Source organism: Myotis brandtii, unplaced genomic scaffold, assembly GCF_000412655.1.
Source record: "Myotis brandtii unplaced genomic scaffold, ASM41265v1 scaffold151, whole genome shotgun sequence".
In the NCBI taxonomy this organism is placed as follows: Eukaryota; Metazoa; Chordata; class Mammalia; order Chiroptera; family Vespertilionidae; genus Myotis; species Myotis brandtii.
The window spans coordinates 1,316,117-1,342,905 of record NW_005355461.1 but is presented as its reverse complement, the minus strand read 5'-3'; the positions used below and the strand labels follow the sequence as shown (position 1 = coordinate 1,342,905).

The 26,789-nt window shown below is 37.7% G+C and overlaps 1 protein-coding gene across 5 annotated transcripts in view; it reads left to right on the top strand.

The window, feature by feature from the left end:
• Positions 1–26,449, top strand: part of FILIP1 (filamin A interacting protein 1) — a 170,207-nt gene extending 143,758 nt beyond the window's left edge. For 2 of the 5 annotated variants that reach the window (XM_014535785.1, XM_014535786.1), the window contains 2 exons: positions 4,409–7,214; positions 10,336–11,150. In XM_014535785.1, the coding sequence (XP_014391271.1) occupies positions 4,409–7,214; positions 10,336–10,542 (3,013 nt within the window). In that variant the 3' untranslated portion in view covers positions 10,543–11,150. Of the gene's footprint in view, positions 1–4,408; positions 7,215–10,335; positions 11,161–23,177 lie in introns of those variants that run through there. The other 3 variants (XM_005861443.2, XM_014535784.1, XM_005861442.2) reach the window with 3 other exon arrangements.
• The last annotated feature ends 340 nt before the right edge of the window (positions 26,450–26,789 follow it).

Genomic DNA, 26,789 nt, shown 5'->3' with positions numbered 1-26,789 from the left:
ATATATAAAAGGTTAAAATGTTGATCCTGCCCTATCTCTTTATTGTATCTATTTTCCTATATCTCCTCCCTTTAACAGTTAAGATCTCAAATAATTAGTCTAAGATATTTGTCTCCATTTTTTTCCTCTTGGGTTTTTGTCAGCTAAAGCTTTAATCTGTATATTGTTCCCTAACTCCACTGAAATTACTCATAATGACGTACTGATGATATACATACTGACAAGTCCAATAGAAAAAAAAAGTTTTTAAAATTTGAATCTAAGTGAAAACAATGGCTACTTTCTGATCGCTCACCTGATCACTCCAGAGTGTTTGGCATCGTGGACCCTGCCTGTTCCTTATGCTTCTCTCTGCCCTCTTGGCGTCTGGGAATGAATACACTGTTGCTTGTCTCTCTGGCTATCCCTGCTCAGGCTCTCTCATTGAGTTCTCTGTGTTTTTTCATCTCATATCTTTTTTCTGTTCTTACTCCTTTTCCTCCCTATGTCTACACATTTCCTACTTACCTCTTCCTTTCTTGTGGCTTTAGATGGCACCAGTCCCTGGAGACTCTCCCTGGGTATTTCCTGAACACCAGGACTACCAATAAGAATTTCACATGTAGATTCTCAGGAACCTCAAGTCATTGTACTTTTCCGGAACACCGTGACCTTCCCCTCCAAGTGTGTTTCCCTTATATTATCCTATATTTGATAAGCACAGGCATCAAATTAATTACCCTAGCCAGAAGCCGAAGAGTCTGTCCAAATTTCAACCTCTTCATCCTCACTCAATCTTATCACCAAACCCTATGACTTCTGGTTCCTAAAAATCACCATGTGTACCCCCTTCTCTCGTTTTCAATGACAAGATTTTAGTTTATTTAGGCAAAGTATTTTTATTTTTAATTTTATTTTCATCACACCATTTATTCCCCGAAACCCTTCCCACCTCCACAGACCCTCCCCAAATCACCACACTAATGTCAATGAGTTCTTTTTTCCCCTCAATTCCTTGACCCTCCACACAGCAGACCCCCACCTTTGACAGCTGTCAGTCTGCTCTCTATCTATAAGTCTGTCTCTATTTTGCTTGTTAGTTCATTTTGTTCATTAGATTCCACATATGAGTGAAATCATATGGTACTTGTCTTTCTCTGACTTGAAGGTAGAGTAGACAAGATCTGCTGAATAACTGAATGGGGGGATGTGAGAGGAGAGGACTCAAATATGTCTAGATTTTGGGCCCCAGTATCTGGAAGAATTTGGTTGTAGTTGATTGACATGAGGAAGATGTGGTCAAAACAGGTTCTTGGGGAGGATTAGGAGCTCAGAAGAGAGAAGGAATAACAGCCCAGTGGGTTCATAGCTAATTGAATGACAATGTCCATGCTACTGAATAGGTTGGTGCCAGCAGGAGGGAGATCTTGAGAGTGTTTGGAGGCCTTTGTGCACTGACCTGCCTTTTTTATTAGTGATTGCGGTCATTTTGCCATTGACACAATGCTTGAATGCTTTAACATATCAGATATACGCTGACCTATTGGGTGACAAGACAGAGTCCAAGGAGGACCTTGACAATTCCATAAGGATAGAATGAATCAAGCAAGATAAAGTTTAACCTAAATAAACACAAAGTCTTACAAATTTGATCTGTTCCAGCAATATTTCTTTGAGGAAGAGCATTGTTGTTAAAAGTGCATTGTTTATGGTCAAACAGATCTGGCCTAAAATCCCAACCTTCTCCTTTAGTCCTGCTTCCTTGATTAAATCAACTTCCTTATTAATAAAATGGCACAGTAAAATTTTCAAAAAGTTATGAAAATGAAATGAATACTAAAGTACTTAACACACTGCCTAGTACGTATATTTAATAATATTCACCAATTTTGAATATACGATTTGATGAGTCTTGACAAATGTATGCACCGTAAACAACTAGAACATTTGTGCCTACATTTTAAAGTCTTCTAGTTGAAAACAATTGAATTCCTAACATGTTTATAAATGACACACTTGCAAGTTAAAAAATAGTTTTATTTAGGTTGAAAAGAAAAGTGAGGAATATATTTAATAGTTATTAAGAAAGGCAAGAGAATTTTGAAAAATCTATTAGATCATTTATTTGTCTTCCTTTTGTCCTCTAAATAAGATTAAATGCTTGCAGAAAATGAAGAACTTGCCAAGAATAAATTTGGTTTCAGGATACTTAGGGCTCTGCCTGTAACTGTTGATAAGAATCAGGTACTAATTCATCTTCTTAGTCTTGGTCTTCTGGTTTATTTCCTTTTTATTATAATATTTTTAGAATCAACATGTGGTTGAAGAATGGCAAGATGGACAGAGAGGAGAGTGGATAAGAGGTGATAAAACAGGGTTAGAGAGTTTCAGTGACTGGCCGGATGTAACCCAGTTAGAAAACTGGCAGAGCTAGAATTAAGATTCAGCTCTGGTTAACCACTTCAACCTCCTGCTTCCAATACCAGAGAGGCATCGAATACTCAAATAAATACCTTGAGAAGTTTTAGATTTAATTTTAGAGTAGAAAGCATTGATGTTCTCAGTGAATCCCTTTCTGACAATCTGGTTTAGGTAAAGGAATTTGCAAACATCCCCTGAAGTCTCTCCTACTCTGTAGTTCTGTGACATTGCTTCAGTTGTTTTGGCTTCAAATAAAAAGAGAAGATGATCAACAAAATGCCCTTTTATATATGTAAGAACCACATTTAGTGAAGCCATTACAGTATTGCTCAGGCAAGTCCATGGGATTTGAAAATAATCTTTTTCTTCTATTATAGGAATAAAGTCATACTGGGTTTTGGAAGTTATGTATTTAGTTAATAGACACAGGATATGGGTTCTAAAAATAAATACCATTAAAAAATTTTAATGACATCATCAGAACTATTTTTATAGTAATTATCTGACACTGGCTTTGATTATAAAGAGCTTCTATATGTATGTCCATTTCTTACACAATGCAATGTGAGACTATTAATTTCTTTTTACTTGGCTAACAGCTGATTAGCTATTAGTCATAAATATGAAATAAATCATTCAGAATAAATAAGGCACAAAATATATTTTTAAAAATATACTTAAGCAAGTACATCTTAGTGGTTGTTTATAACTTGCCTCTCTAATAAACATAAATTACTAAAATGCATTCTTATATCCATGATGATTTTTATTTTAACTGTTTTATGGGTAGTTGTAAAAAACTATTGAAAATTGGTGCAAGTTAACTGACCAACATAAGGATGGCAAATAGGTACTCTGGCATATTTATATTTCCAGTTTTTAAAGCTATACATAAACACAATAGAGAAAATGCATTTCATACAAGTGAAACAAAATAATTCCTGTGACTGCCACATATTTGTATTAAGAGTAGTTCAGATTTCCTCCCTAACCTAGTTCTCTACTTAAAAAAAAAAACTATTTAAATAAAAAAACTGAGAGAAAATCCTGTGCCAGTTGTGGTGTTAACAAAATCAGTTTATGTAGATGAGCTTTGTGTCAGATAGCTCATCTTGCTTTGTCCCTATCAGGTGATAGTTGCATATGAAATAAGAGAACCCAAAGGTTTTTTCTGGGCCTTCTCTTTCATTTAAAGAAAATTTCTTAATCGTGTCAATAATAAAAATAAAGTTTTAAAAAAAAAAGTAAGTTTCTCTTTTGAAGTCATCTGAGCAGAGGTGAGGAGCCAGGATTCTGGAACCCTACTGCCTGAGTTTGAATCCCCACTCTGCCCCTTCCTAACTGTGTGACCTGTGGCAGGTGCTGTGTCTTGTTTTCCTTATGGGGATGATAGTAGCAGTACATGGCTCATAGGATAAAATAATTTCTAGCACCTAGAATACAGAAAGCACTCTGTAAACAGTCATTATTATTGCACAAGCTAAGTGTTATCAGTGATCCTGGTATTGAAGTATAATACATATGCAGAAAGGCACTCATATCATAAGTGTTCAGCTTACAGAAATTTTATAAGCTGAACAACCCTGTGGTAACCAACACATAAATCATGAAACAGAAACTGTACCTCTTCATGCCCACTTCTAGTCACTACCCCTCTCTAAGGGTAACTAATATCTTGACTTCTGATTAGTTTCATTAATGGCTATTTGTTAAACTTTGATATTGCAGCAATTGATAAGGAACTTACTGTAATAGCATTTTAATTTTTATTTAACATCTAAGACAAACATATTTGCTTTAATCTTTTAATATTTATAATAATAAGTATAATACATATAAATAGAAAATATCAAGTATAAAATATAATATTTTAATGTATTTTGTATAGGTTGAACTAAGACAAACATATTTGCTTTAATCTTTTAATATTTATAATAATAAGTATAATACATATAAATAGAAAATATCAAGTATAAAATATAATATTTTAATGTATTTTGTTTTATAGGTTGAAAAAGCTCCTTGAACAAGAAAAGGCTTACCAAGCCCGTAAAGAAAAGGAAAATGCTAAGAGGCTCAATAAACTAAGAGATGAGCTTGTGAAACTAAAGTCCTTTGCACTCATGCTGGTGGATGAAAGACAAATGCATATTGAGCAACTTGGCCTGCAAAGCCAGAAAGTACAGGATCTCACTCAGAAACTGAGGGAAGAAGAAGAAAAACTCAAAGCCATTACTTCCAAATCCAAAGAAGACAGGCAGAAATTGCTCAAGTTAGAAGTGGATTTCGAACACAAGGCTTCGAGGTTTTCCCAAGAGCATGAAGAGATGAATGCTAAATTGGCTAATCAAGAGTCTCACAACAGGCAACTTCGACTCAAGCTGGTTGGCTTAACGCAAAGAATTGAGGAGCTAGAAGAGACCAACAAAAATCTTCAAAAGGCAGAGGAAGAACTTCAGGAATTAAGAGATAAAATTGCCAAAGGGGAATGTGGCAACTCCAGCCTCATGGCAGAAGTGGAAAATCTACGGAAGCGCGTGCTTGAAATGGAGGGTAAAGATGAGGAGATCACTAAAACGGAATCCCAGTGCAGGGAATTGAGGAAGAAATTACAAGAGGAAGAACATCATAGTAGGGAGCTCAAAATCGAAGTTGAGAAGTTACAGAAAAGAATGTCTGAACTGGAGAAATTGGAAGAAGCATTTAGCAAGAGTAAATCTGAATGCACCCAGCTACATTTAAATCTAGAGAAAGAAAAGAACTTAACCAAAGACCTGCTAAATGAATTGGAGGTAGTCAAGAGCCGAGTTAAAGAACTGGAATGTTCCGAAAGTAGATTGGAAAAGGCTGAATTAAGCCTAAAAGATGATCTTACAAAGTTGAAGTCATTTACTGTGATGCTGGTTGATGAAAGGAAAAATATGATGGAAAAAATAAAGCAAGAAGAGAGAAAAGTGGATGGACTCAATAAAAATTTTAAGGTGGAACAAGGAAAGGTCATGGATGTAACTGAAAAACTAATCGAAGAAAGTAAGAAGCTTTTAAAGCTGAAGTCTGAAATGGAGGAAAGAGTATACAATTTGACAAAAGAGAGGGACGAGTTAGTAGGCAAACTGAAAAGTGAAGAAGAAAAATCGTCTGAATTAAGCTGCAGTGTTAACTTATTAAAGAAGAGACTTGATGGGATAGAGGAAGTGGAGAGAGAAATAACCAGAGGAAGGTCTCGGAAAGGACCTGAGCTCACCTGCCCGGAAGACAACAAGATTAAGGAACTAACGCTTGAAATTGAGAGACTGAAGAAACGTCTCCAACAACTGGAGGTGGTCGAAGGGGATTTGATGAAGACGGAGGATGAGTATGATCAGCTGGAGCAGAAATTTAGAACTGAGCAAGATAAGGCCAATTTCCTCTCTCAGCAACTGGAGGAGATAAAGCACCAAATTGCCAAGAACAAAGCAATCGAGAAAGGTGAGGCTGTGAGCCAGGAAGCGGAGCTGAGGCACAGGTTTCGGTTGGAAGAGGCTAAAAGTCGAGACTTAAAAGCTGAAGTGCAAGCTCTTAAAGAGAAGATTCATGAATTAATGAACAAAGAAGATCAGCTTTCTCAGCTCCAAGTGGACTATTCTGTCCTTCAACAAAGATTTATGGAGGAAGAAAATAAGAACAAAAACATGGGACAGGAGGTCCTCAATCTGACCAAAGAGCTGGAGCTTTCCAAGCGTTACAGCCGAGCTCTAAGACCCAGTATGAATGGGAGAAGAATGGTAGATATTCCTGTGACCTCGACTGGAGTGCAGACTGATGCTGTCAGCAGCGAGGCAGCAGAGGAAGAAACCCCAGCAGTATTTATCCGGAAATCCTTTCAAGAAGAAAATCATATCATGAGCAACCTTCGACAGGTGGGATTGAAAAAACCTATGGAACGATCCTCTGTTCTCGACAGGTATCCTCCAGCAGCAAATGAGCTCACGATGAGAAAGTCGTGGATTCCCTGGATGAGGAAAAGGGAAAACGGGCCCTCGATTACTCCAGAGAAAGGGCCCCGAACAAATTCCAGTCCCGGGCACCCAGGAGAGCTGGTTCTTTCACCAAAGCAGGGCCAGCCGCTGCATATTCGAGTGACACCAGACCACGAGAACAGTACTGCGACGTTGGAGATAACAAGCCCTACATCCGAAGAATTTTTCTCTAGTACCACCGTCATTCCTACATTAGGGAATCAGAAACCAAGGATAACCATTATTCCATCACCAAATGTTATGTCTCAAAAAACAAAAAGTGGAGACGGTATTCTCGGCCCCGAACGAGCCATGTCCCCGGTCACAATTACCACATATTCCAGAGAGAAAACCCCGGACAGTGGAAGAGGCGCATTTGCGGACAGGCCCACATCCCCCATTCAGATAATGACAGTGTCTACATCAGCTGCCCCGGCTGAGATTGCAGTCTCTCCTGACGCCCAGGAAATGCCCATGGGAAGGACTGTCCTCAAAGTCACCCCAGAAAAACAGACTGTTCCAACGCCACTACGGAAATACAACTCCAATGCCAATATCATAACCACAGAGGACAATAAAATCCACATTCATTTAGGTTCTCAGTTTAAACGGTCCCCTGGGGCTTCAGCAGAAGGAGCAAGTCCAGTTATCACTGTGCGACCTGTCAGCGTGACAGCGGAAAAGGAGGTCTCCACCGGCACTGTCCTCCGCTCTCCCAGGAACCACCTCTCCTCACGGCCTGGTGCAAGCAAAGTGACAAGCACCATCACCATAACCCCAGTCACAACCTCCTCCACTCGAGGAACCCAGTCAGTGGTGAGTGGAAGAGGTTCTAAGGTGCAGGGCGAGGGAGGGAGGAAGAAGTGAGGAGTGAGAATAACCCAACGCCCCAAATAAAGCAAAGGCAAATGCCTCTCGCGCCACCTGAACCCACTGGCAGATGTTTCCTAGAGGACTAGGTACACCAGGAAATAGAAATAAAAAGTGGCCTAATATTTTAATAAATTGAGCTTATTTTTTCTATCTTCACCTGAGGATATGTTTATTGATTTTAGAGAAACAGGAAAGGAGAGAGACAGACAGAGAGAGAAACATTGAACGATTGCCTCCCATATGTACCCCAACCGTGATTGAACCCACAGCCTAGGTATGTGCCCTGACTGGCAATCAAACCCACCACCTTCTGGTGTACAGGACAGTGCTCCAACCAACTGAGCCACTAGGCTGGACATGAGCTAATTTTGAGGGGAAATTTTTTTCGTGTAAGTTATGGAGACACCTCCCCCCAATACTTTCAAAGATGGCCTCTTTGCAATGTCAGCATACAGTGATAATGTTTAAAATTTGATTTTTTTATGTTTAAAATACTTTTTAAAATGGAGACTGGGGGAAAACAGTGAAATAGGCAAGAAAAATTTAAGCTGTTCCCAGGTTATATTTCTATAAGCTACACTATTCAATATGTGATTATGTATGATCATAGTCATACTTTCTTCCAAAAAATGATATTGAAAGATTTTAATATTTTAAAAAAAATTTGAAATAAAATAGAAGTGAGTTTATATGTCTACATACTATATTTTATTAATAGTATCTTGCAGAGAGCAGGTGCTTGACAAATATTACTTAACAACCAGCTGGAAGGCTAAATGAATGATAATAAAAAAAAGTGTGTCCAAAGTATAAAATCCAGAACTTAAAAATAAGTTCTAGTTTTGAAAATAGACTGTCTTCATTTATTGGGGACAAATTGGCAAATGAAATTATAGAAGACCATGTACTACTTAGATATTAATTTAAGCAAACTAGAAATTATGATTCCTAGACTCTGAGCAAATTCTGCAACATATATTGGAAACTCTTAAGAACGCTATTTACTTAAGTATAGAAGTTATGGCTTATTTTCCCACATCTTCAATACAATTTACTTTTAATTCTCTGTGTACAAAGATAGACTCAAGACAGAGTTCAATATGTGAATCAGTAATTGCTTTGCCAGCAAAGCTTTTTATTACGAGCTCTATAGGAGCTGAATAGCATTCAGAATTGCTCGTCCTTCTCAAAATTCAATATTGCTTTTTGGGCAATACAGAGCATAGCTTGAATTTTTATAAAGAGACAACGGAAGTGTAATTGAGAGCAGGTTTCTCTGCTGGAACATCTTATTCTCATTTTAAGGGTCAGATCAAGATGGCCTTACCTTCTGTAGCAACATCTGTGACGACCAATTAAACCCCGTAGACAAATAGGATTTCAAAACAGCTAAGATTTCTAAGGCCTGAATAATGGCCCACCTACTTCAGGTATATCTGATCCCATTAAAGTAAGAACAAGAAGTTTGGGAAATCAAATAGTGAGGCTAGTTTATTTGTTAATTTATTATTGAAGTATTGAATTAATTGCGTACTAGCTACAGTTTAGCCACTGGGTTAGGTGCTGACTGCAAAGAGGACCTTTAGAAGCTCTCAGCTTAGTGGGAGAGTCAGGACTGGAACCTACCTTCTGGTTCTCTGGTAGAAGTACGCACATAGGAAGCACTAGAGAAGGCTTCACAGAGGAGGAGGTTTTCACAGACAAGGATTTTCAGGAAGGGAAGGTGCAGGTAGAGAGAACAGCATGTGCAAAGGTATGGCAGTGTGGAGGAGCCTGCGGTGTTTGGGGAAGGGTGAGCAGTCCCACTGTGCAGCAGCAGTGAGGCATGGCGACAGAATGCAAGGAGAGACAAACTGGGGGCAGATGGTGAAGAGAGGAGGTGCAGGTCTTACTATGAAATTTGGGTTTAATCTCATAGAGTAGATAAAGGGTGTTGAAAGGGTAAAGATGATTTGAAAACATTAAACTATTTATGTTTTAGAAAGATATGTGTATAAAACAGTTTAAAGGATAAATTGGAGGGGACAGAGGCTGAGGGCAGAGACACCGTGGCAATTCTCTAGGCTAGAGATGGTGTAGGCTTGAGCTATGGCAGGGAAAATGAGGGCAGAGCTATATTGGAGACGGAATTGAAGATTTCATGACAAATTGAGTATGAAGGACGGCTCTGAGGTTTCTGGCTTGGATGTATGGGTGGATAGGATAAGAAACATAGGAAGACTACTGTCTGGAGGAGAAGATAAGTAATGGTTGGGGGGTGTTATATTTGAGATGCCTGAGGGACACTGGGAATGTTTAGCGAAGTAGTTGGAAACCTGGATCTGTTTTAAGGGGAGCATTGAAGGCTTACGGTCTGGAACTTGTCAACACCTGGAGTGATAACTGAGGTGATTTTCAGCGTGAAAGCAAAAAAATTAAAAGAGGGCTAAGGATGGAATATGGCGATGCCCACATTTTGCAGGCAGCCAAGCTGGAACAAGGAGCCAAGCCAGCAAGAGATTAAAAAGCAGTCATCACAACCGGATGTGATGGGTGAGATTCAAGTAACAAATTATGGCAAGAGAGTTTTAGAAGCACTTCAAGAAAGAGGGTGTGGTCATCAGTGACAGTAAAAAATGAGAAGAGTCTGAAATCTTAGGAGGTAAAAGGAGAGCTGGCTAGTTAAAGGAAATGGAGGAGCCCTAGCTGGTTTGGCTTAGTGGATACAGTGTTGGCCTGCAGATTGAAGAAAGTGGAGGCAATTTGGGGGAACAGTAGGAATAAAACTGCCTGAGTTTATGCCAGGCCTGTATTTTCTCTGTGAAATAGGAGGCAAGGTCATCTTCAGTAAGGGTAGAGGAGATAGGGTTGGAGCTTGAGAAGAGAAGGAAGTTAGGCATAGATACTTCAGGAGAGAACAGGAGGCAATCAGAGTGGATTAGATACTGACTCCAAGTTTCTAACGATAATTTTGCTTGGAGAGGGGTTATCTGTGGCAAGAGTCCTGCTCTCGTTCAGAGCGAGCACATCCAGGGGGAAACTCACGACCATCTCCTTTGTGTTTCTGTGTTTTTGTCTTTTACAGTCAGGACAAGACGGGTCATCCCAGCGGCCTACACCCACCCGCATTCCTATGTCAAAAGGTATGAAAGCAGGAAAGCCAGTAGTGGCAGCCCCAGGAGCAGGAAATCTGACCAAATTCGAGCCTCGAGCTGAGACTCAGTCTATGAAAATAGAGCTGAAGAAATCTGCAGCCGGCAGCGCTACCTCTCTTGGAGGGGGGAAGGGCTGAGGGCAGTGGCTGAGGGGGTATGTTGTGCAGATGCTACTGCTACGGTGAAAACAAACCTTCGTCCGTTCGTGCCAATTCTTTACATGTACTAATTTAAGTTTTAAATACCTTGTTTATAAAGTAATCTACTAATAGCCATATGTCTTTCCTATTTTGTAAATTTGTTTTGATGCTGGGGAACTAACCAACAAAACTACTGTTTGCCGTGTGCTTGGTGGAGGAAGCTGGGCCTGAGGCTGGAGCTTGACATCTGGTCCCCGTTTTGCTTCTAGAAAATGGATCCATCAACTAACCCATCTGAACCTCAGTTTCTTTATCAGTGAGATATGGGCGCTGAATAAACTCCTCTCCAAAGCCTGCTCCCATATTTCTTGATGGTAAATCACATTTAATAGCCTTGTTCCACAGTAATTGATTTTTCAAAAATTCTATTATGAAATAGGAAGTAGTTTAATGATTGCCATTTGCCTCTGTCAAATCCCAAATTTGCTTCTTGTGCTGGAACATCTAGTTATCACAGGGCCTGGAGCTCTAAAGTTTTGCCAAAACAAAAGCCTCTGATTTCAGGAAATAATTTGAATGTGAAATAAAATGGAAATGAAATATGGAGTCCTAAAACAGAGTTTTACTTATTTGTGTGTGTCTGTGTGCATGGTAGATAGAGGTTTTGGCCATCTCAAAAACATTCCCAGAGTTTCATAGACAATAATTTTAGAGCCATTAATGTCATACTCTTGTTCTATTCAAGTGCGCAATTGATTTAAATCCTGGAGCGGTTTGAATAGAGCCACCAAATGGCCCCTTATGGCTCAATAGAGGTTGTAATGGGTAGGAAATAGCAGGAAGTAAATTCTGATATGTTAATGCCAAGAAAAAACATGACATCATACAGACCTTAATTGAATTGAATATTTTCCTCAGTTAACTGTGAACTTTATTTGCAAATATAAAATCAGTTCGTGATTGTGTGTGTGTGTGTGTGTGTGTGTGTGTGGTAGAGAATGGGATTATTATTCCTGTCATTTTTACTTGTGTTTGTATCATTTTCATTAATTTTAAGCATGGTTTAATCAGCATGAAGCAGTGTGTGAGTGCAAAATGCCAGGTGTCTTTGTGGGGAGACTAACCATGTTAAAGTAGACACGGCTTCATAGTCAAATAACCACAAATGAGCTCAAGGCTAATAACCTGCAGCATAGGATACGAGGTCTTACGTAGGCAGCAGATTTGTCAAGATTTTTGATTCAATGGGGGGAAGATAAAAAAGAACAGATGATTGGTTTTTAGCCCTTGATTCATCATCCTTCATGATAAATAGTCTCTTCTCAAAGTTCTTTTCACACCAGATTTCCTATCCCTTACAGAACTTGGACTTGAATTACACACGATGGTGGTAGATGCCTCACAGTATTTACATTCACTTTAATCCGATCTCTGTTGCCTACAGCTCATCAGTTCTCAGCATATATATTTTAAAATGTTGAGCAACCATGAGAGACATGCCATAATAATGGGATTTCAAGGTAGAAAAGCAGAGAGACTGAGAATGAAGATTTTATGAAATATGACTTTGAACAAGTTTAAATAAGAGATCTTTCCATTTTGAATACTGCCTTGTATTTTTTTAAAAGGGAATTTCCCCCCTTTTGTAAAGTGGACACAATCCTTTTCAAAATCAAGGACATTCTATGGCATTTAGGGTATTTATTGCTACTGTACCATAACATACTGAATTTAAGCAACTGAAGGTGTCAAAAGTATGAAACACTGCATTCCTTTTGACTTTACCTGCCATTTTTCCGTGACTTTTATCATAATCTTATTGTCCCTGTTGCTGTTTTTGCTTTTACCTGCTCACATCATGCTTACGTCGTTTCTGCCTGGAAGGCCATACCAGCTGCAGGGAGAGCACTCCAAAAGGCTTAGCAGTGCATGTACAGGATGTTTATACATCTGGACCTTGGAACAGAGCCACCTGCAAAGTACAACTACTAAGAAAACTTGGCAGAACAACACATATTCACTTTTCAGAAATGATAAAGAGCAACTGCCATGGCAGTTTTTCTTTGTAATTTTAGAATCAACTCTACATTTATTGGATAACTTTGTTCTAAACCACATATCAGAAATGAAATCCACTGGGGCCAGGAGGTGGAGGATTAAAAGCACTCCAACTCCAGCTTCCATTCGTGAGTATAATGTTTTTAAGATGCAGTTGAATGTACTTTTATAAGAGTGAATGGGATGAAAAGGTTAGAGTCATTTCCCTGTCCTGGAACATAGCATTGTGTAGTAAAATAAAAGGGGTCTCACCAGAGCTGCCACAGCTGCTGCTCAGTCCCTCCCTGGGGGAGGAGTGTCATTTCCACAGATTTCAATGTGATGGTGCCCCCCAGAGGACGTGCAGGGCTCCATCTTCACAGGGACAGAGGAGGCCCTGGTATTCTCTTCCTGAGAATAATTATGTGCTGACAAGTAGCATGCATGATGGTCAGTACAAACTTTTCTATATGGGACATGGCCCTAAGGGTATTTATTATTTCTTGAAAATGACCTTCCTAAGTCACCTGCTTAATCGGAGTCATTCAGTTGCTACTGCATTTTTATCAGATTTTCATTGAGGACAAGTTAATGCATGACAGTGGGCTTGCTAGAGATTTTAGTGTCTTCATTAAGGGTACGGTATTAAGGTCTCTTATTGAATATCTTCAGGAAGAGAGTGAAGAAATAGCTCTGATGTGCCATGTGGGAAGAGTATAATTTCAGGGAAATAAATATGTCCAAGAATGTAAAATGCAGAGATTTGAATTTCTCATTCCTTCATAGCTTTAGAATACTAGGGAAAGAGTGAGACTTTCCTGATTGGAAACCCCCAGGGATATTAGATAGGAAGAGCTCATTTATGTGGGAGGACAGAGGACAGAGAGAGAAAGGAAGCGGCAGCAAGATGGCCACAGAGATGGTTTCCCAGTAAACAAAGATGTTTGATTCTAAAATTTCTTCAACCCAGACGAAGGCTAGTGTTTACCATCTACCTCCTCCTCCAGGGTCTCCTCATTAGTTAGCTCCTCAATCTCTGCTCTTTCAACTTCTCCTTTTCAGTTGTTACCTCCACACCAGATATAAATATGCTCTGGTCCCTTTTATTTTATAACAATTCTTTCTTCAGCTGTGCAGTCCTCTACAGCTACTGCCCTGTCTCCCTCCTGCCAAGTTAAGCCATTGACAGACACTCAAACTGCAATGCCTCCATTTCCATACTTTCCATTTATCTTGAATTACTTTTTATTACTGTTAATTTGTATCCATAGTTAAAATATCAGCCAGTGGTAAAAGATCATGAAAACATTTGTTCCTTACCTTACTGTCCTTTTCCCTAAGTTGTGCCCCCTGGAGAAAATAATTTCTAACTCTTAGATGTTTCTCCAGATTACTAAATAACATACTTGTATTCTGGCTTTTTATTCATCAATTTTAGATATTAATTTTTGTCTTCCCATTATTGTCTTGATGGTTGAGGATTTAATCCTCTCACATGTCCTGTCTTTCCCCTTTTCCCATCCTCCCAATATGATTATATCATAGTGTTTTTTTTCTGATCCTCACCCAAGGACATGTTTTCATTGATTTTTAGAGAGAAAGGAAGAGAGAGAGAGAGAAAGAGAGAAACATTGATCTGAGAGAGAAGCATTGATTGGTTGCTTCTTGTACATGCCCCAACTGGGGAATCGAACCCACAACATAGTTATGTGCTCAGACTGGGAATCAAACCTACAACCTTTTTTGGTGTATGGGACAATGCTCCAACCAACTGAGCCAACCAGCCAGGGCCACACATTTTAAAAAATAAATCACCAGTCAGCATTTGAATGTTATATATTCATATGTTTCTGGTATAAATTTAAATATTGTTTCTTGCTGAGTCAAGTAGTACACTATGACTATTTCCTTCTTATCACTTTCCCCTTTCAAATGAATAATTGCTTAATTTTTCATCTGCTTGGTTTTCTATGTATCCATCTTTACTTTTTCCAAATGCTCCAATAGGTCTGCCAAGCACCTACCAAACCAAACACATCATCAGTTTTACGTTTTTTGCAGGAGGCCTTCCTAGTTCAGTCCTCTGCTTCCCTACTTACTCTAGACTGCTTTGTCCTCTAGGCCTGCTGCACAGCTGTCTTGCTGTCCTTTTGCCATGTTAAACCCTCTGTTTTCTGGATTTCTTATCTTCTACTACTTCCTTTGCCTAATTCTTTCTTCCTTTCTCCCTCCCTTCCTTCCTTCCTTCCTTCCTTCCTTCCTTCCTTCCTTCCTTCCTTCCTTCCTTCCTTCCTTCCTTTCCTCCACCTCCTCCTCCTCCTCCTTTTTCTCCTCCTCTTCCTCCTCCTCCTTCTCCTTCTCCTTCTTTTCCTTCTTCTTCTGTCTGTCTGTCTGTCTGTCTGTCTATTTTTTGGAGTATACCTCCCAATAGTTTCTACAGAGAAAAATCCTCTCTGGGAATAGGTCAGGAGAGGGGACATGGAGAGTCTCATAGTTCATTGTGTCAACTTTTCCACTCCCCTGTATTCAGTCTGTGCTGCTAATTCTTTACGTAGGTTGGTTTTTCAGAAAATAAATTTCTAGTCTCTGGAAAGGGTGAAAACAGAATGAGGTTATGCTCTTTTTCCTCTGTGACCAAGACATCTAATCTCCTCTGGTTTTCCTTTGACCTCTCTGGGCTGCTCTGCCTCAGTCTCCCTTGATGGCTCCTCGTTTTATGCTTACATCTTTTTTTTTCTTTTTTTTAAAAATATATTTTATTGATTTTTTACAGAGAAGAAGGGAGAGGGAATAGAGAGTTAGAAACATCCATCAGCTGCCTCCTGCACACCCCCCACTGGGAACGTGCCTGCAACCAAGGCACATGCCCTTGACCAGAATCGAACCTGGGACCCTTCACTCCACAGGCCGAGGCTCTATCCACTGAGCCAAACCGGTTAGGGCTATGCTTACATCTTAAGGATTGTTGTTCCCTTGTCTCTATCAAAAGCAATTTTCCTATTCTACATGCTAGTCCTTGTTATTTTATGCACTCCCATGGCTTCAGCTATCACCTATATGCTGAAAACTACCAAGCCGCTATCTCCAACTCAGCTTGTCTCAAAGCAGGCTCAACACCTTCTCCACCCCTCTTCCAAGTCTTCTCCTCTTATTATTCTCCACATCAGCAGGGATGTCCTGATCCACCTAATGACCCAAGCTAGCAACCTGGGAGCTATTTGAGGCTCCCCTGTTGTCCTCACCCATCAAATAGACTCATTCAGCAAGTCTCTCATATTCTACCCCCTAATACCTCCGGCACCTGAACCCACATCTCCATTTCTCCCACCACTGCCTGAGTTGCAGTTTTAATTCTCATCTGAATAGTTCTTTTTTTAAGGTTTTGAGCCTTTATTATGGGCTACTTGTACATTTAAAAAAATCTTTATTGTTGAGAGTATTCCTGTCCTGCCCCAGGCCTTCACCACTCTATTGTCTGTGTCCATAGGTAATGCATATAAATTATTTGCTTAATCTCTTCCTGCCCCCTACCCACCTTCCCTCTGAGATTCATTAGTCCTCTGAGACTCCTCAGTCTGAATTGTTCTGATACTCTCGTAACTGGCTTCACAGTCTCCAGCCAGAAAACTCTCTGCTTCATTTTCCATTTTGTTTTCCAAAGTTCAAGTTGGTCATATCACACTTCTATTTGAAAACCCAGTAAAGGTTCATCATCACCTGTAGACTACAATGCCAACTCCTTGGTATGGCACTCCGGGCTCTTTGTGACCTAGCTCTCTACCTCAGTCTTCTGAGCATCCCTCCCTTTCCCTTGTCCGGACTCCTGCCGCCCATGCCTACAGAATGGCTTGCATAGCAGGCCAGGCACCTTTCCTGGATTTGACCAACTTGTTCCTCTCCCTTGATTGTCCTTTCTCCTACCTTTCCTTCTGGTGGGTGTGACCTTCTATGTTCAAAGTCTCTTTTAAAAACATTGACAAACCATACTTTCAGAGTCTATCTTGGGGTTTAAAGCCTGTCCATTACTGTAAAACCTGGGCACTTACTGTAGAAAAAGAAAACCAGCAGTTAAAGGATGGCTGAAAGTTGGGGAAGAAAGAGGGGCTCTTGCTTCTTCCCTTTGTCTGCATGCAAGCCCATGAGAATGATATGGAGGGTGCGGACATACCATGTGTGAGGACACGGAGGTAACAGAGATAGTGGAATTAGAGGAAATCCAGGTACTGCCATTCTGGAGAGTGTGAGTTACTTCTGTTTCCCTCCAGAGGCACCATGGCACGTAATGAATACAAAACAGCCAAGGGTCTGGGACTGGGGAGTTTTTGCCTCTGAAGCCCTCACACCCGTGGAGAACTAAGGGGGCCTGAGAGTTTACTGTGAAGTATAAACATACTTGAATGAGGAGCACAAATGACACTTCAGGAAAGAGGAAGTTTCAGGAGGGGGGTTTATCATGCTCTTTAGATCCATGAAGGACCCTCTAAAACAGATCAGAAATGCTGTCATTTTAGAGGACCCAACACCACCACCAATAAGCAGCATGTAGATTTAGAATAGATGTGAAGGTGAATCTCCAGAAAGAGTGGATTGCTGAACAGTGGACTAGATACCAGACACTGGAGTATGGCTGTCTAACCTTTGGCAAATCACCTCACCTTGGTTTGGCTTAGCATTTAGTTATAATCTTTTATGATTCTGGCATTCCTTCTTGTACTCATAATGTGATATGCTTCACTACTGTTTAGCAAGCAACTTAAAAGGACTTTGCCATAACACTCTTCCTAAGAACTAATGGTTAATTGCTTATCTGGTAAAAGTAGTTTGGCCTTTCTACTTATATTAATGTGTGATGGACAGAATTCCAAAGTCAAGGGCTGGTTAGAGCTGAACCGGACATTAGAGGTCCAGAAGATAATTACATCTATTATTAATGATGAAAACAAAAACAAAACAAGAAAAACTATAAGGCTTAAAGATGTCTAACCATCTTATTAAATGACGAAACCAGGTCTTCAGTTTCTCCCAGTATATTATTTATTATTTCATATGAAACTACTTTAAGTGAGGAAAGTATATATGCATACATAAACTAAAACATCCATACTCATTGGGCCAAAATAATATTGTCAAAGTGTTTTTGAGACATGGAGATATCTACATGGAAACTATGTGACAAAGTTTTCATAATAATACTTTGATAAATATTGTTGTACTTATCTAAAAAGCACAATGTCCTTTTCAATTTTCACCCATAATGCTATTTTCCATGCTATTCTGTGTGACCAGTCATAGGCTTAGCTCAAACTAGGCAGTTAGCATCTGTTTCCAAAAAGGTAGAACCTGAGTATCGTGGCTCAAATATTTACCTATTTTTCCACCATTTAATTTAGATTTTAAAAAATAATTAATGTTATATGTGGGAGAACTAGTTCCAATTTGCTTGTATCTAGGAAACAGTAATCTATGTGAGAGATAAGGATTAGCTTGCCTGAAAAAGAAGTTACCAGGCATAACTGTGATTATTGGTAACTTGTGAGAGGTAAGAGGATTTGGGCTGATGATGGAGTGGGAAATGTTTTGAAAGGAAGTAAATAACTATTAGGTGGTTGAGAAACCCCAAGAGAATTTATATCATCTGGTTGAAAAGTTTCCTGAAGAAAATGACAGCACTGATTAACGGAAGTATTTTTAATTAGCTGAGCTGAATCCAAAAGAAGGAACAAGTCCAAGTCAACAGAGGAAGTTTATTGGACTTCCTATTTAAAACAGATGTCTTATCAGAAGTGATTAATTTATGAATGCGATCATAATAGGACTGATTGTTGAAGCAGTTTATTAGAATGAGAACCCTAAAAGTAAACAATATCTAGGCACTCCTATTTCTTAAAGGTACAGAATGTAAGACATTTTTGCAGGTGGATAAAATACCTAGCGAACAGCAACTTCAAAGCTGGGCTTGGTACCTGGTGAGCAGGAAGAACAGCACAGCCCTCAGCTGGTGCCTTGCTCTCCAGACAGAGCCCTTGGGGCGTAGGGACTATGGGACCTGGGAAGCAGGCCATAAGCCAGACAAACTGATACAAAGCTCAAGAGCAATGTTTTCTGTAACTTGGTATGCAGTTTCCTGTGGATGAAGCAGCCCTCCTTTGCTGATACAAAGTCTTGCAGTAAATAGAACCTCTGCTATGTTTGTCTTTGGTGTGTGAGCTTAGAGCAGTGATGGCGAACCTATGACACGCGTGTCAGAGGTGACACGCGAACTCATTTTTTTGGTTGATTTTTCTTTGTTAAATGGCATTTAATATATAAAATAAATATCAAAAATATAAGTCTTTGTTATGGTTGCAAATATCAAAAAATTTCTATATGTGACACGGCACCAGAGTTAAGTTAGGGTTTTTCAAAATGCTGACACGCTGAGCTCAAAAGGTTAGCCATCGCTGGCTTAGAGGCTATCTATAAAAGTGGTCTGGTCTCATTTACTAGAGAAGATTTTTAAAATTCAGAGCTCATGTGTTCCCTTGCAGAGAGTTTGGCAGAGCATAAACTATGCATTGCTCAGGAGGAAGACAATGACTTTCCAAGGAGTTCATCTTTCCTACTCCACAGCCAAGGAGCTCTCCTGGGAGGAATCAGAATTCGAATTTGTTGCCAGGTTGCCCCACTCTAACACTGAAGAGATAGTCTCCCCCAAATTTCTAAATCCCATCTTGGATCTCATCATCTGGCTGGCCAGTAGTTTTGAGATACCACCCAAGGAGGATGAGTAGTTAGTGAGTTCAGAAGTCAACTGTAATTAGGAATTGATAATACGTTAAACTTCCTTTCCATGGAAGGTATTTTAGCTAGTGTAATAAAAGAATGAATTCATAATTTACATCATCTCACAATAAATCATAATAACAATGTATTTAGCGTGTTACCTGAAGTTCCTTAAAAATAAATAAATAAAGATAACACTTAAGAGAAACACATAGAAGAAAATGCCATTAAGTGTTTTTGGTAAACTGTTAATGTCAAACATATATAAAAATCTAATCTCTCCATGTGTGTATGTTAACTAATATTTTTTTTCTTCTCCCAATTAGAAAAAAGGAAATGGTGCTATTAAATGTCCGCATATCAGAAGGCCCCAAATTTAAGTGCTTTGCTATTTTGAGTTTATTGATAGAGGTGGTAATTAATCATGGCCTTTGGTCTTAATCTGCCTCTACAGATTATAAATGTCAGAAAAATGGTATCTGTAAAAAATTATTACAGAATTGTATTTATTACTTAGCTCACTTTAGAGGACCTAAATGACCTATTATTGGTCTTTGTCTGAGATTCAGTGAAGACAGAGTAGAAGATGGAATAAGATTTGCTCATTGACTTTGTAACTTCAATAAAATTTATGAAAATTTTATTGTATTGAATCATAAAAAATGGAAGAGATTTGGGAATTCTGTTTGTGTGGGGTTTTTTTTTTTAAGACAAATAATGGTATTAATCCCCAGAGCATTTCTTGTTTCTTTTTGCTGGTCACCATATGTCTCAGATAGTTATTTTTTTTTAAATATTTTTTATTGATTTTTTACAGAGAGGAAGGGAGAGGGATAGAGAGTCAGAAATGTCGATGAGAGAGAAACATCAATCAGTCGCCTCCTGCACACCCCCCACTGGGGATGTGCCCACAACCAAGGTACATGCCCTTGACTGGAATCGAACCTGGGACCCCTCAGTCTACAGGCCGACGCTCTATCCACTGAGCCAAACCGGTCAGGGCTCAGATAGTTATTTTTTAAAAAACATTTTTATTGATATTTAGCAAGAAAGGAAGGGAGAGGGAGAGAGAAAGAGAAACATTGATGTGAGAGCAAGCCATCGGCTGCTTCCTACCAGGGATTGAGCCTGAAACCTGGGCATGTGCCCTAACCAGGAGTCAAACCAGCAACCTTTTGGTGCATAGGATGATGTCCAACCACTGAACTAACTGAGCCACACCAGTCAGGCTCCATCAGATAGTTTTGCTGTGTAATGAGTCATCTCAAAATTTAATGGTTTAAAACAACATTTTAAAAAAATTTCTCACAATTTTGTGTAGTGGCCGGGCAATTCTTATTTTAGTTTATAGGTTTGGGCAAAACATAAAATGATAAGCGAAGACAGATTTAATAAATATGTTTAGTCAGTATAAATTAATAGAGCCACTATCATATAGGTATTATCTCACTATCTCTAGAAACAAGATAAAATATGTCTCCATGTATACAAAACAAAATAACTTGAGCTTAACTGTATTCCTTTAAAGTTTATAAACAAGTGTTAAACACCATATCTTATTATTAAAGTAGAATTAAAAAAACTCTATTTGGCGTTGTCAAGTATTTCTGAGACAGTCTTTTTAATAACACAATCTGATTAATAGCATTAGCATATAAGCCATGCATAGGTGACCACTTTGCTAACTTAAAGACAATAATAAAATGTAATGGTCCAACTAAGACATTCTTCTATGTATGGATGAACCCTTTTGCCATATGTATTTTACCAAGTGATAATTATGAAGAGCTATTATTATTATGGAGATTACAAAGTGCTAGATTAAGAGAAGGCGACTCTAGGAATTTAGAGGTCTGCACACTCAAGGTGAGAGAAGATGGTATGACAGTAACACAAAATAGTAGCCCCACAAGGGATTTTAGAGATGATCTCCAATACCCTCGTTCTGTAGTGAGGAAACAAAGGCACCAGCATTCTGAATTACATCTACAATAAGAACAATGTGGATTTCACTTTTTAAAATGTATGTTTTCTATTTTTTTTAAAAGAGGAAATCGGGAAAGATGCTTTAATTCTATTATGGATATTTGAGAACTATGCATTTTCACTCTTAGAAAAATTACAGAAATTTTGTTGTTGTTGTTAATCCTCACCCGAGGATATTTTCCCACTGATTTTTAATGAGTGGAAGGGAGAGAGAGAAACATCAATGTGAGAGAGACACATAGATTGGTTGCCTTCTGCACACCCGACCAGGGCCAGGGATGGTGCCCACAACCGAGGCACATGCCTTTGATTAGAATCAAACCCGGGACCCTTCAGTCAGCAGGCCTATACTCTATCCACTGAGCCAAACCAGTTAGGGCTACAGAAATTTTTTTTTTTTAAAGTGTTGAGTGGGAAATAGCATTTTAATCTTAGATAGTGATTTTTAACTACATAATATTTTAATTAGTGTTTTTAGTTTTTGCCTTAAGATTTTGATATATTTTTAGGCACTGAAAAATTATAAAGTTAGAACAATTTTCCAGTGAAAAACATGAGGATGATTCTTAAAGGTTTCCGGTATAGTGAAAAAATCGTATGTATGTCATAAAAGCTTTATAAAAATTTTATATTTAAATGTAAACATTTATACATTTTATTTTATTTTGCTTTCTTACCTGCTTTATCCCAATTTTAATTGATAGGTAGAAGGAAGGAATGGAAATATCTCCCCCTAGTGGTAATTTAATGAAAGAATTAAGAAACATTTTGTTTTTGACCCACTGAACATAATTAGCACAAACCAATAGGTCTATGACATAATGTACTTTATTTAATGCTTAGATATAAATTATCGAAGTAAAAATAAAAATTAAACTAGTATTTAAAATTAAAGTGAAAATAATAGGTGGAAATTTTCTCACCCTATTGACAAACCCTGATGTTATTTTCTACACTTACAACATTGCCATATGTGACAGGGAGGTAATAGTTTTTTTTCAGACAGAGGAACCATTTGAGGCTTAGATTTCTTTCCTATGCTCTTTATAATCTCAGCAATGACAAGACTCTGTCATTTTTTCTCACCAAGGTAGTTCCATGCCTAGCACAGTGATGTGCACGTAATTGGGCCTCAATAAACAATCCTTGGATGATAGAATGAAAAAAAAAAAAAGATACTTGTTCATGAAGGCATATAGATTAAGATAAAATAAAATAAATCAATAAATATAAATATCACACACCCACAATGTGGCTCGTACTGTTCTAATTGCTATCTCAATCTATTTTTTATTTACTTTTATACGAATGAATTTAGATTTAAAAGCATATATGGAATCATGCAAAAAGAAGCAGAGAAAAAAGTTACCTGTGTTTATTAACTTCTTAAGAATAGATAATGAATATTTCTTTATTAAAACTCAAGTTCAGACGCATTAAAAAAGAAATCGAAAGTATATGAATATTGTTCATAACAGAGAGTTACTTCTAGGTGAGTTACTTCTAGGAAATAGTCTGGTTTCCCATTATGGGGCTTGTATATAGTAATTATTGTCTTTATTTCTTTGCTTGAGTAAAATTGATCTAATATTGTTAGAATATTAGATGTGGTTTCTGAAAAGCTTTAAGAATTTTGGAGGTAAAGCACCTACGCCAATACAAAGATGTTACCCAAGAGTAGTAAAAAACTGCAGGAGAAGCTATTGGGCTCATGTACCTGTTTTTGTTTGTTGTGTTGTTTAACATCCATGGTCTTTTAATTAAATGATGTGGTGTTGATCCTCACATAAACTATTGATTTGAGTTTCAGTGTAATTGAAAATGCTGTGTTTTTCTTCTCTTTATAGAAAGCATCATCATTCACCAGTTACGCATGAACTCCCGATGAAATGGTAAATCAAGCACATACTGGGTGTGTGTACTGCCTCTGAATCCCTGTTGAATGGATAGTGTTACTACAGCTCTCCATCATCACTAAGGTCCTCCAGGCTACTGATCACTACTGAAAATAATTTTCTACTTCCAGTGAATTTTTTTGAGGATATAATGTAAAAGCTGAAAATGGCATTGCTGATAATATAAAAATAGGTTGCAAGAGCAATTCAATCTTTGTGTCAAAAGCAATTTCTCCTCCTTTTGCAAAGCTTTCAGGTCCATGGGCACATGCTATGTAATTTATTTTTATAATACACTTTGTGATGTGATTTTTTTTTCCCCGAAAGTGTTTCCTTTTTCATAGTCTATGGCACATATAGTATATCTGTAGAATACACTGTCAGTTCTTCAAAGCATGGGTATTGGTGCATTTATAACAGTAACCTATAATCATTTTCTTTGATCAATTTGTTATTTCTGAAGAAAAGAAAGTACAACACTATATATTTCCTGAAAGAAATTCAAGAGGTAAAACAGAAGCAGGAGCTTCTGGAAGAGTTTTTATTATTGCTTGTACAGTGCTGTGGTTCTGATCACGGTTCAACATTAACAGATAACGGTCTGGTTTAAAGTTTAATTTTAAACACTTACAGACAGTTTTTTTAAAGTTGCTCTTTCTAGTGTTCTGTGCCAAAACCCTTGGATGAATTGATTTTCATATGGAACAAATGAATAAAAGGAGATGTATGAGTTTAACATGTAAGGATTATAGAAACACCTTCAACCGGTAGTTCAATTATCTTTCTGTTTGCATTATTTACTTATATGTACAGGACTTAGAAAAAGGATATCAAGATAGTTCTCACAATCTACCTAAATGAAAGCCTGAAAATAAAAAACTGACCTAGAAAGTATCAGCATCTTTTTAAAAAATGGTAATAGAAATGCCTAGATAATTTTTTTCTTGTAGATAGGAGTTGGACAGATTTTCAGAAATCACATATAGGTTAGAGAATATATTCTTTAAAGATAAAAAGCACATGAATTACTTAAATCTCAATGTCAGAGCTGCTGTTGAACTTAAATTTATGTGAAAATGTGCATCTAAAGTCTACTTGAAAGCCTTAATATAGGGTTTTTATTTTTAAAGACTTTGTCAATGTGGACATGTTGTCAATAAGGTTTTTAAAAGGTAACTAAGATAAATAAATATTTGACACATCAGTTTCTGAAGGCAGGAATCATCTATCATGTAACTTTACTTAGATTAAGGAAACTGTGCTCTGGGTGTCACAAGGATAGCTAAAAACCACACCAATAATACTGTTGGCCCATTTCTCCAGACCACAGGCTGTACCCAGGTTTATATGCCCAAAGAGGGGAGTCCATACTGAGTCTCTGGAATAGAAAAATTAATGTTGGATTTCCTCCCCTATGTAACTTTGTAAGGTATTAAGGTATACCTTGTGGAATTAGCAAATTATAATCAGTAGGTATTATATATGAAATTACTATATTTTATGTAAAATTAGTTTTGATCTTTGTAAGTAAAAGAAATGCTATAGTAGGTTTGCCCTAGCTTGAGTGATTGTATGTGTCACATAACCTGCAGGGTTTTGATTACTGATTAAAGAAAACTAGATGTATTTGTGTGAAGATTTAAGAAATTGTTGTTTTGGGTTCTGTTTTCTGCAAATGTTTCTGAATGATGTTTTCAACTAGGGAAGGGTTTTATTTAGTATTGTTATATATTTTTCACTCACAATTAAGTTCCATTTTTGCCAATATTTCTGACGGCAAAAATATTCAGATATATCACAGATTGGCATTTGAAGCAAATAACTTTTTCTCAACTTGTGGGAATGTTATTACACTAATTGTGAAAAGGCTAGAAGATAAGACTTTAAATATTTCCTGACTTTAATTTAAAATGCTACAAGTAATTTATGTATATTTGGATCTGAAGTTTTATTTTTCCTGAGTTTATAATGAAGTTTGGTACTTGCAATGCTGAGTGAGGATGACGGTGTAATTGGTCATTTAAATGGATGCTGAGCTTTTCTCTGCCCATGCTATAAATAAGTCCTCTGTTGAAACCCAAATGGAATTAAAGTGACAGATGGTTAAAATTAGTTTAAAAAATTTAAAACTGGTTTTGAAATAGAACACAATATTAAAAACAAACAGAAAACAACAAATAGTCATATCCTTAGCTCATGAATAAACAAACAAGATCATAAATAGTCATAGCCCAATATCCACATTCAATTGAAAAAATTGTCCCTCATGCAAGTCTGGCATCATCCAAGGCTACATAATTTCTCTATCTTTTATTGTAAGTAAATCTCCAATCATCAATATGAATGAGAATCAGTTTTGAATGGAATAATTCTGTTTTCTGATGTATGATCATAATTAGTGTTTTCAGTTTAAGATACAACAAACTAATTCCATTATCTTACCCTTTTCTTTTTGAGAAGAGTGTTTCTGAGGGTATCTTCTACAAAGATTTTTTTCAAGTATTTAATAAAATATTAGGGCTTAATGAAAATAATGGATAGAGTAAATATTCCAGATGTTAGATACCTATAATGTTTACAAATGTGAACAATTAATTGTATCTTTGGACAACCATAAAACAATTCATGGTGTGGAATATCTAACTTAAGCATTAACAGAGACACCAACAATTCTGAAATAATTCCCAGCTTCTGAAAGTCAGTGGCAGAGCAAGAGTGAATGCTGTGTCAGACAGTGTAACATGTTTGTATCTTTTCTCTTTATGCTGTGGTTGAATTTTCCTGGAAATAAAAAATAGAGCAAAGTTAGGGTGTGTTCATGAATTTGATAAGCAACAATTCTAAAATTAACAAAAACACATAATGGGAGTTTAAAAAACACAACTGGCACATGTACCCCCCTCTGGGCCTCCAGTGCAATGCCTCTGCTAAAAATACTAATTAGAAGGCAAAGAGGAGAAACAATAAAAATGGTTGTAATGAATTCATAAAATTGGGAGTTCCATGGAATTAATGTTGCTTAGTGACCACTAATGTTTTATTTATCTTGCTATTATGTTTTTAATACTCACCTGAGGATATGTTTATTGATTTTAGAAAAAGAGGGAGAGAGAGAGAAACATGTGAGAAAGAAACACTGGTTGGTTGCCTGTCAGTCATATGTGCCCAGACTGGGATTGAACCCACAACCTAGGTATGTGCCCTGACGGAATAGAACATGCAACCTTTTTGGTGCCAAAACGATGCTCCAACCAACAGATTCACCTGGCCCGGACAATATTTTATGTTCTTAAACTTTCAGCATTTCCTCCTTACTCTGTGATGACACTATGTTTGTTGCAAAGGGAAAATGCTGTAGATTCATACATTTGAACAGAAATATTTCTAGGTGCCATGACACGATACATCTTTTTTCTGGTGGGTTATTTTTGTTTGTTTATGTTATTTGGTTAATTTTACCTTACCATTCACAGATTTTGTTAACAGTGCAAAATTGTATTTACTTAATCTAGATTTTGTTTTAAAAATGTCAGATGTTAGCTTCTTCATATGTGATCAGTTATT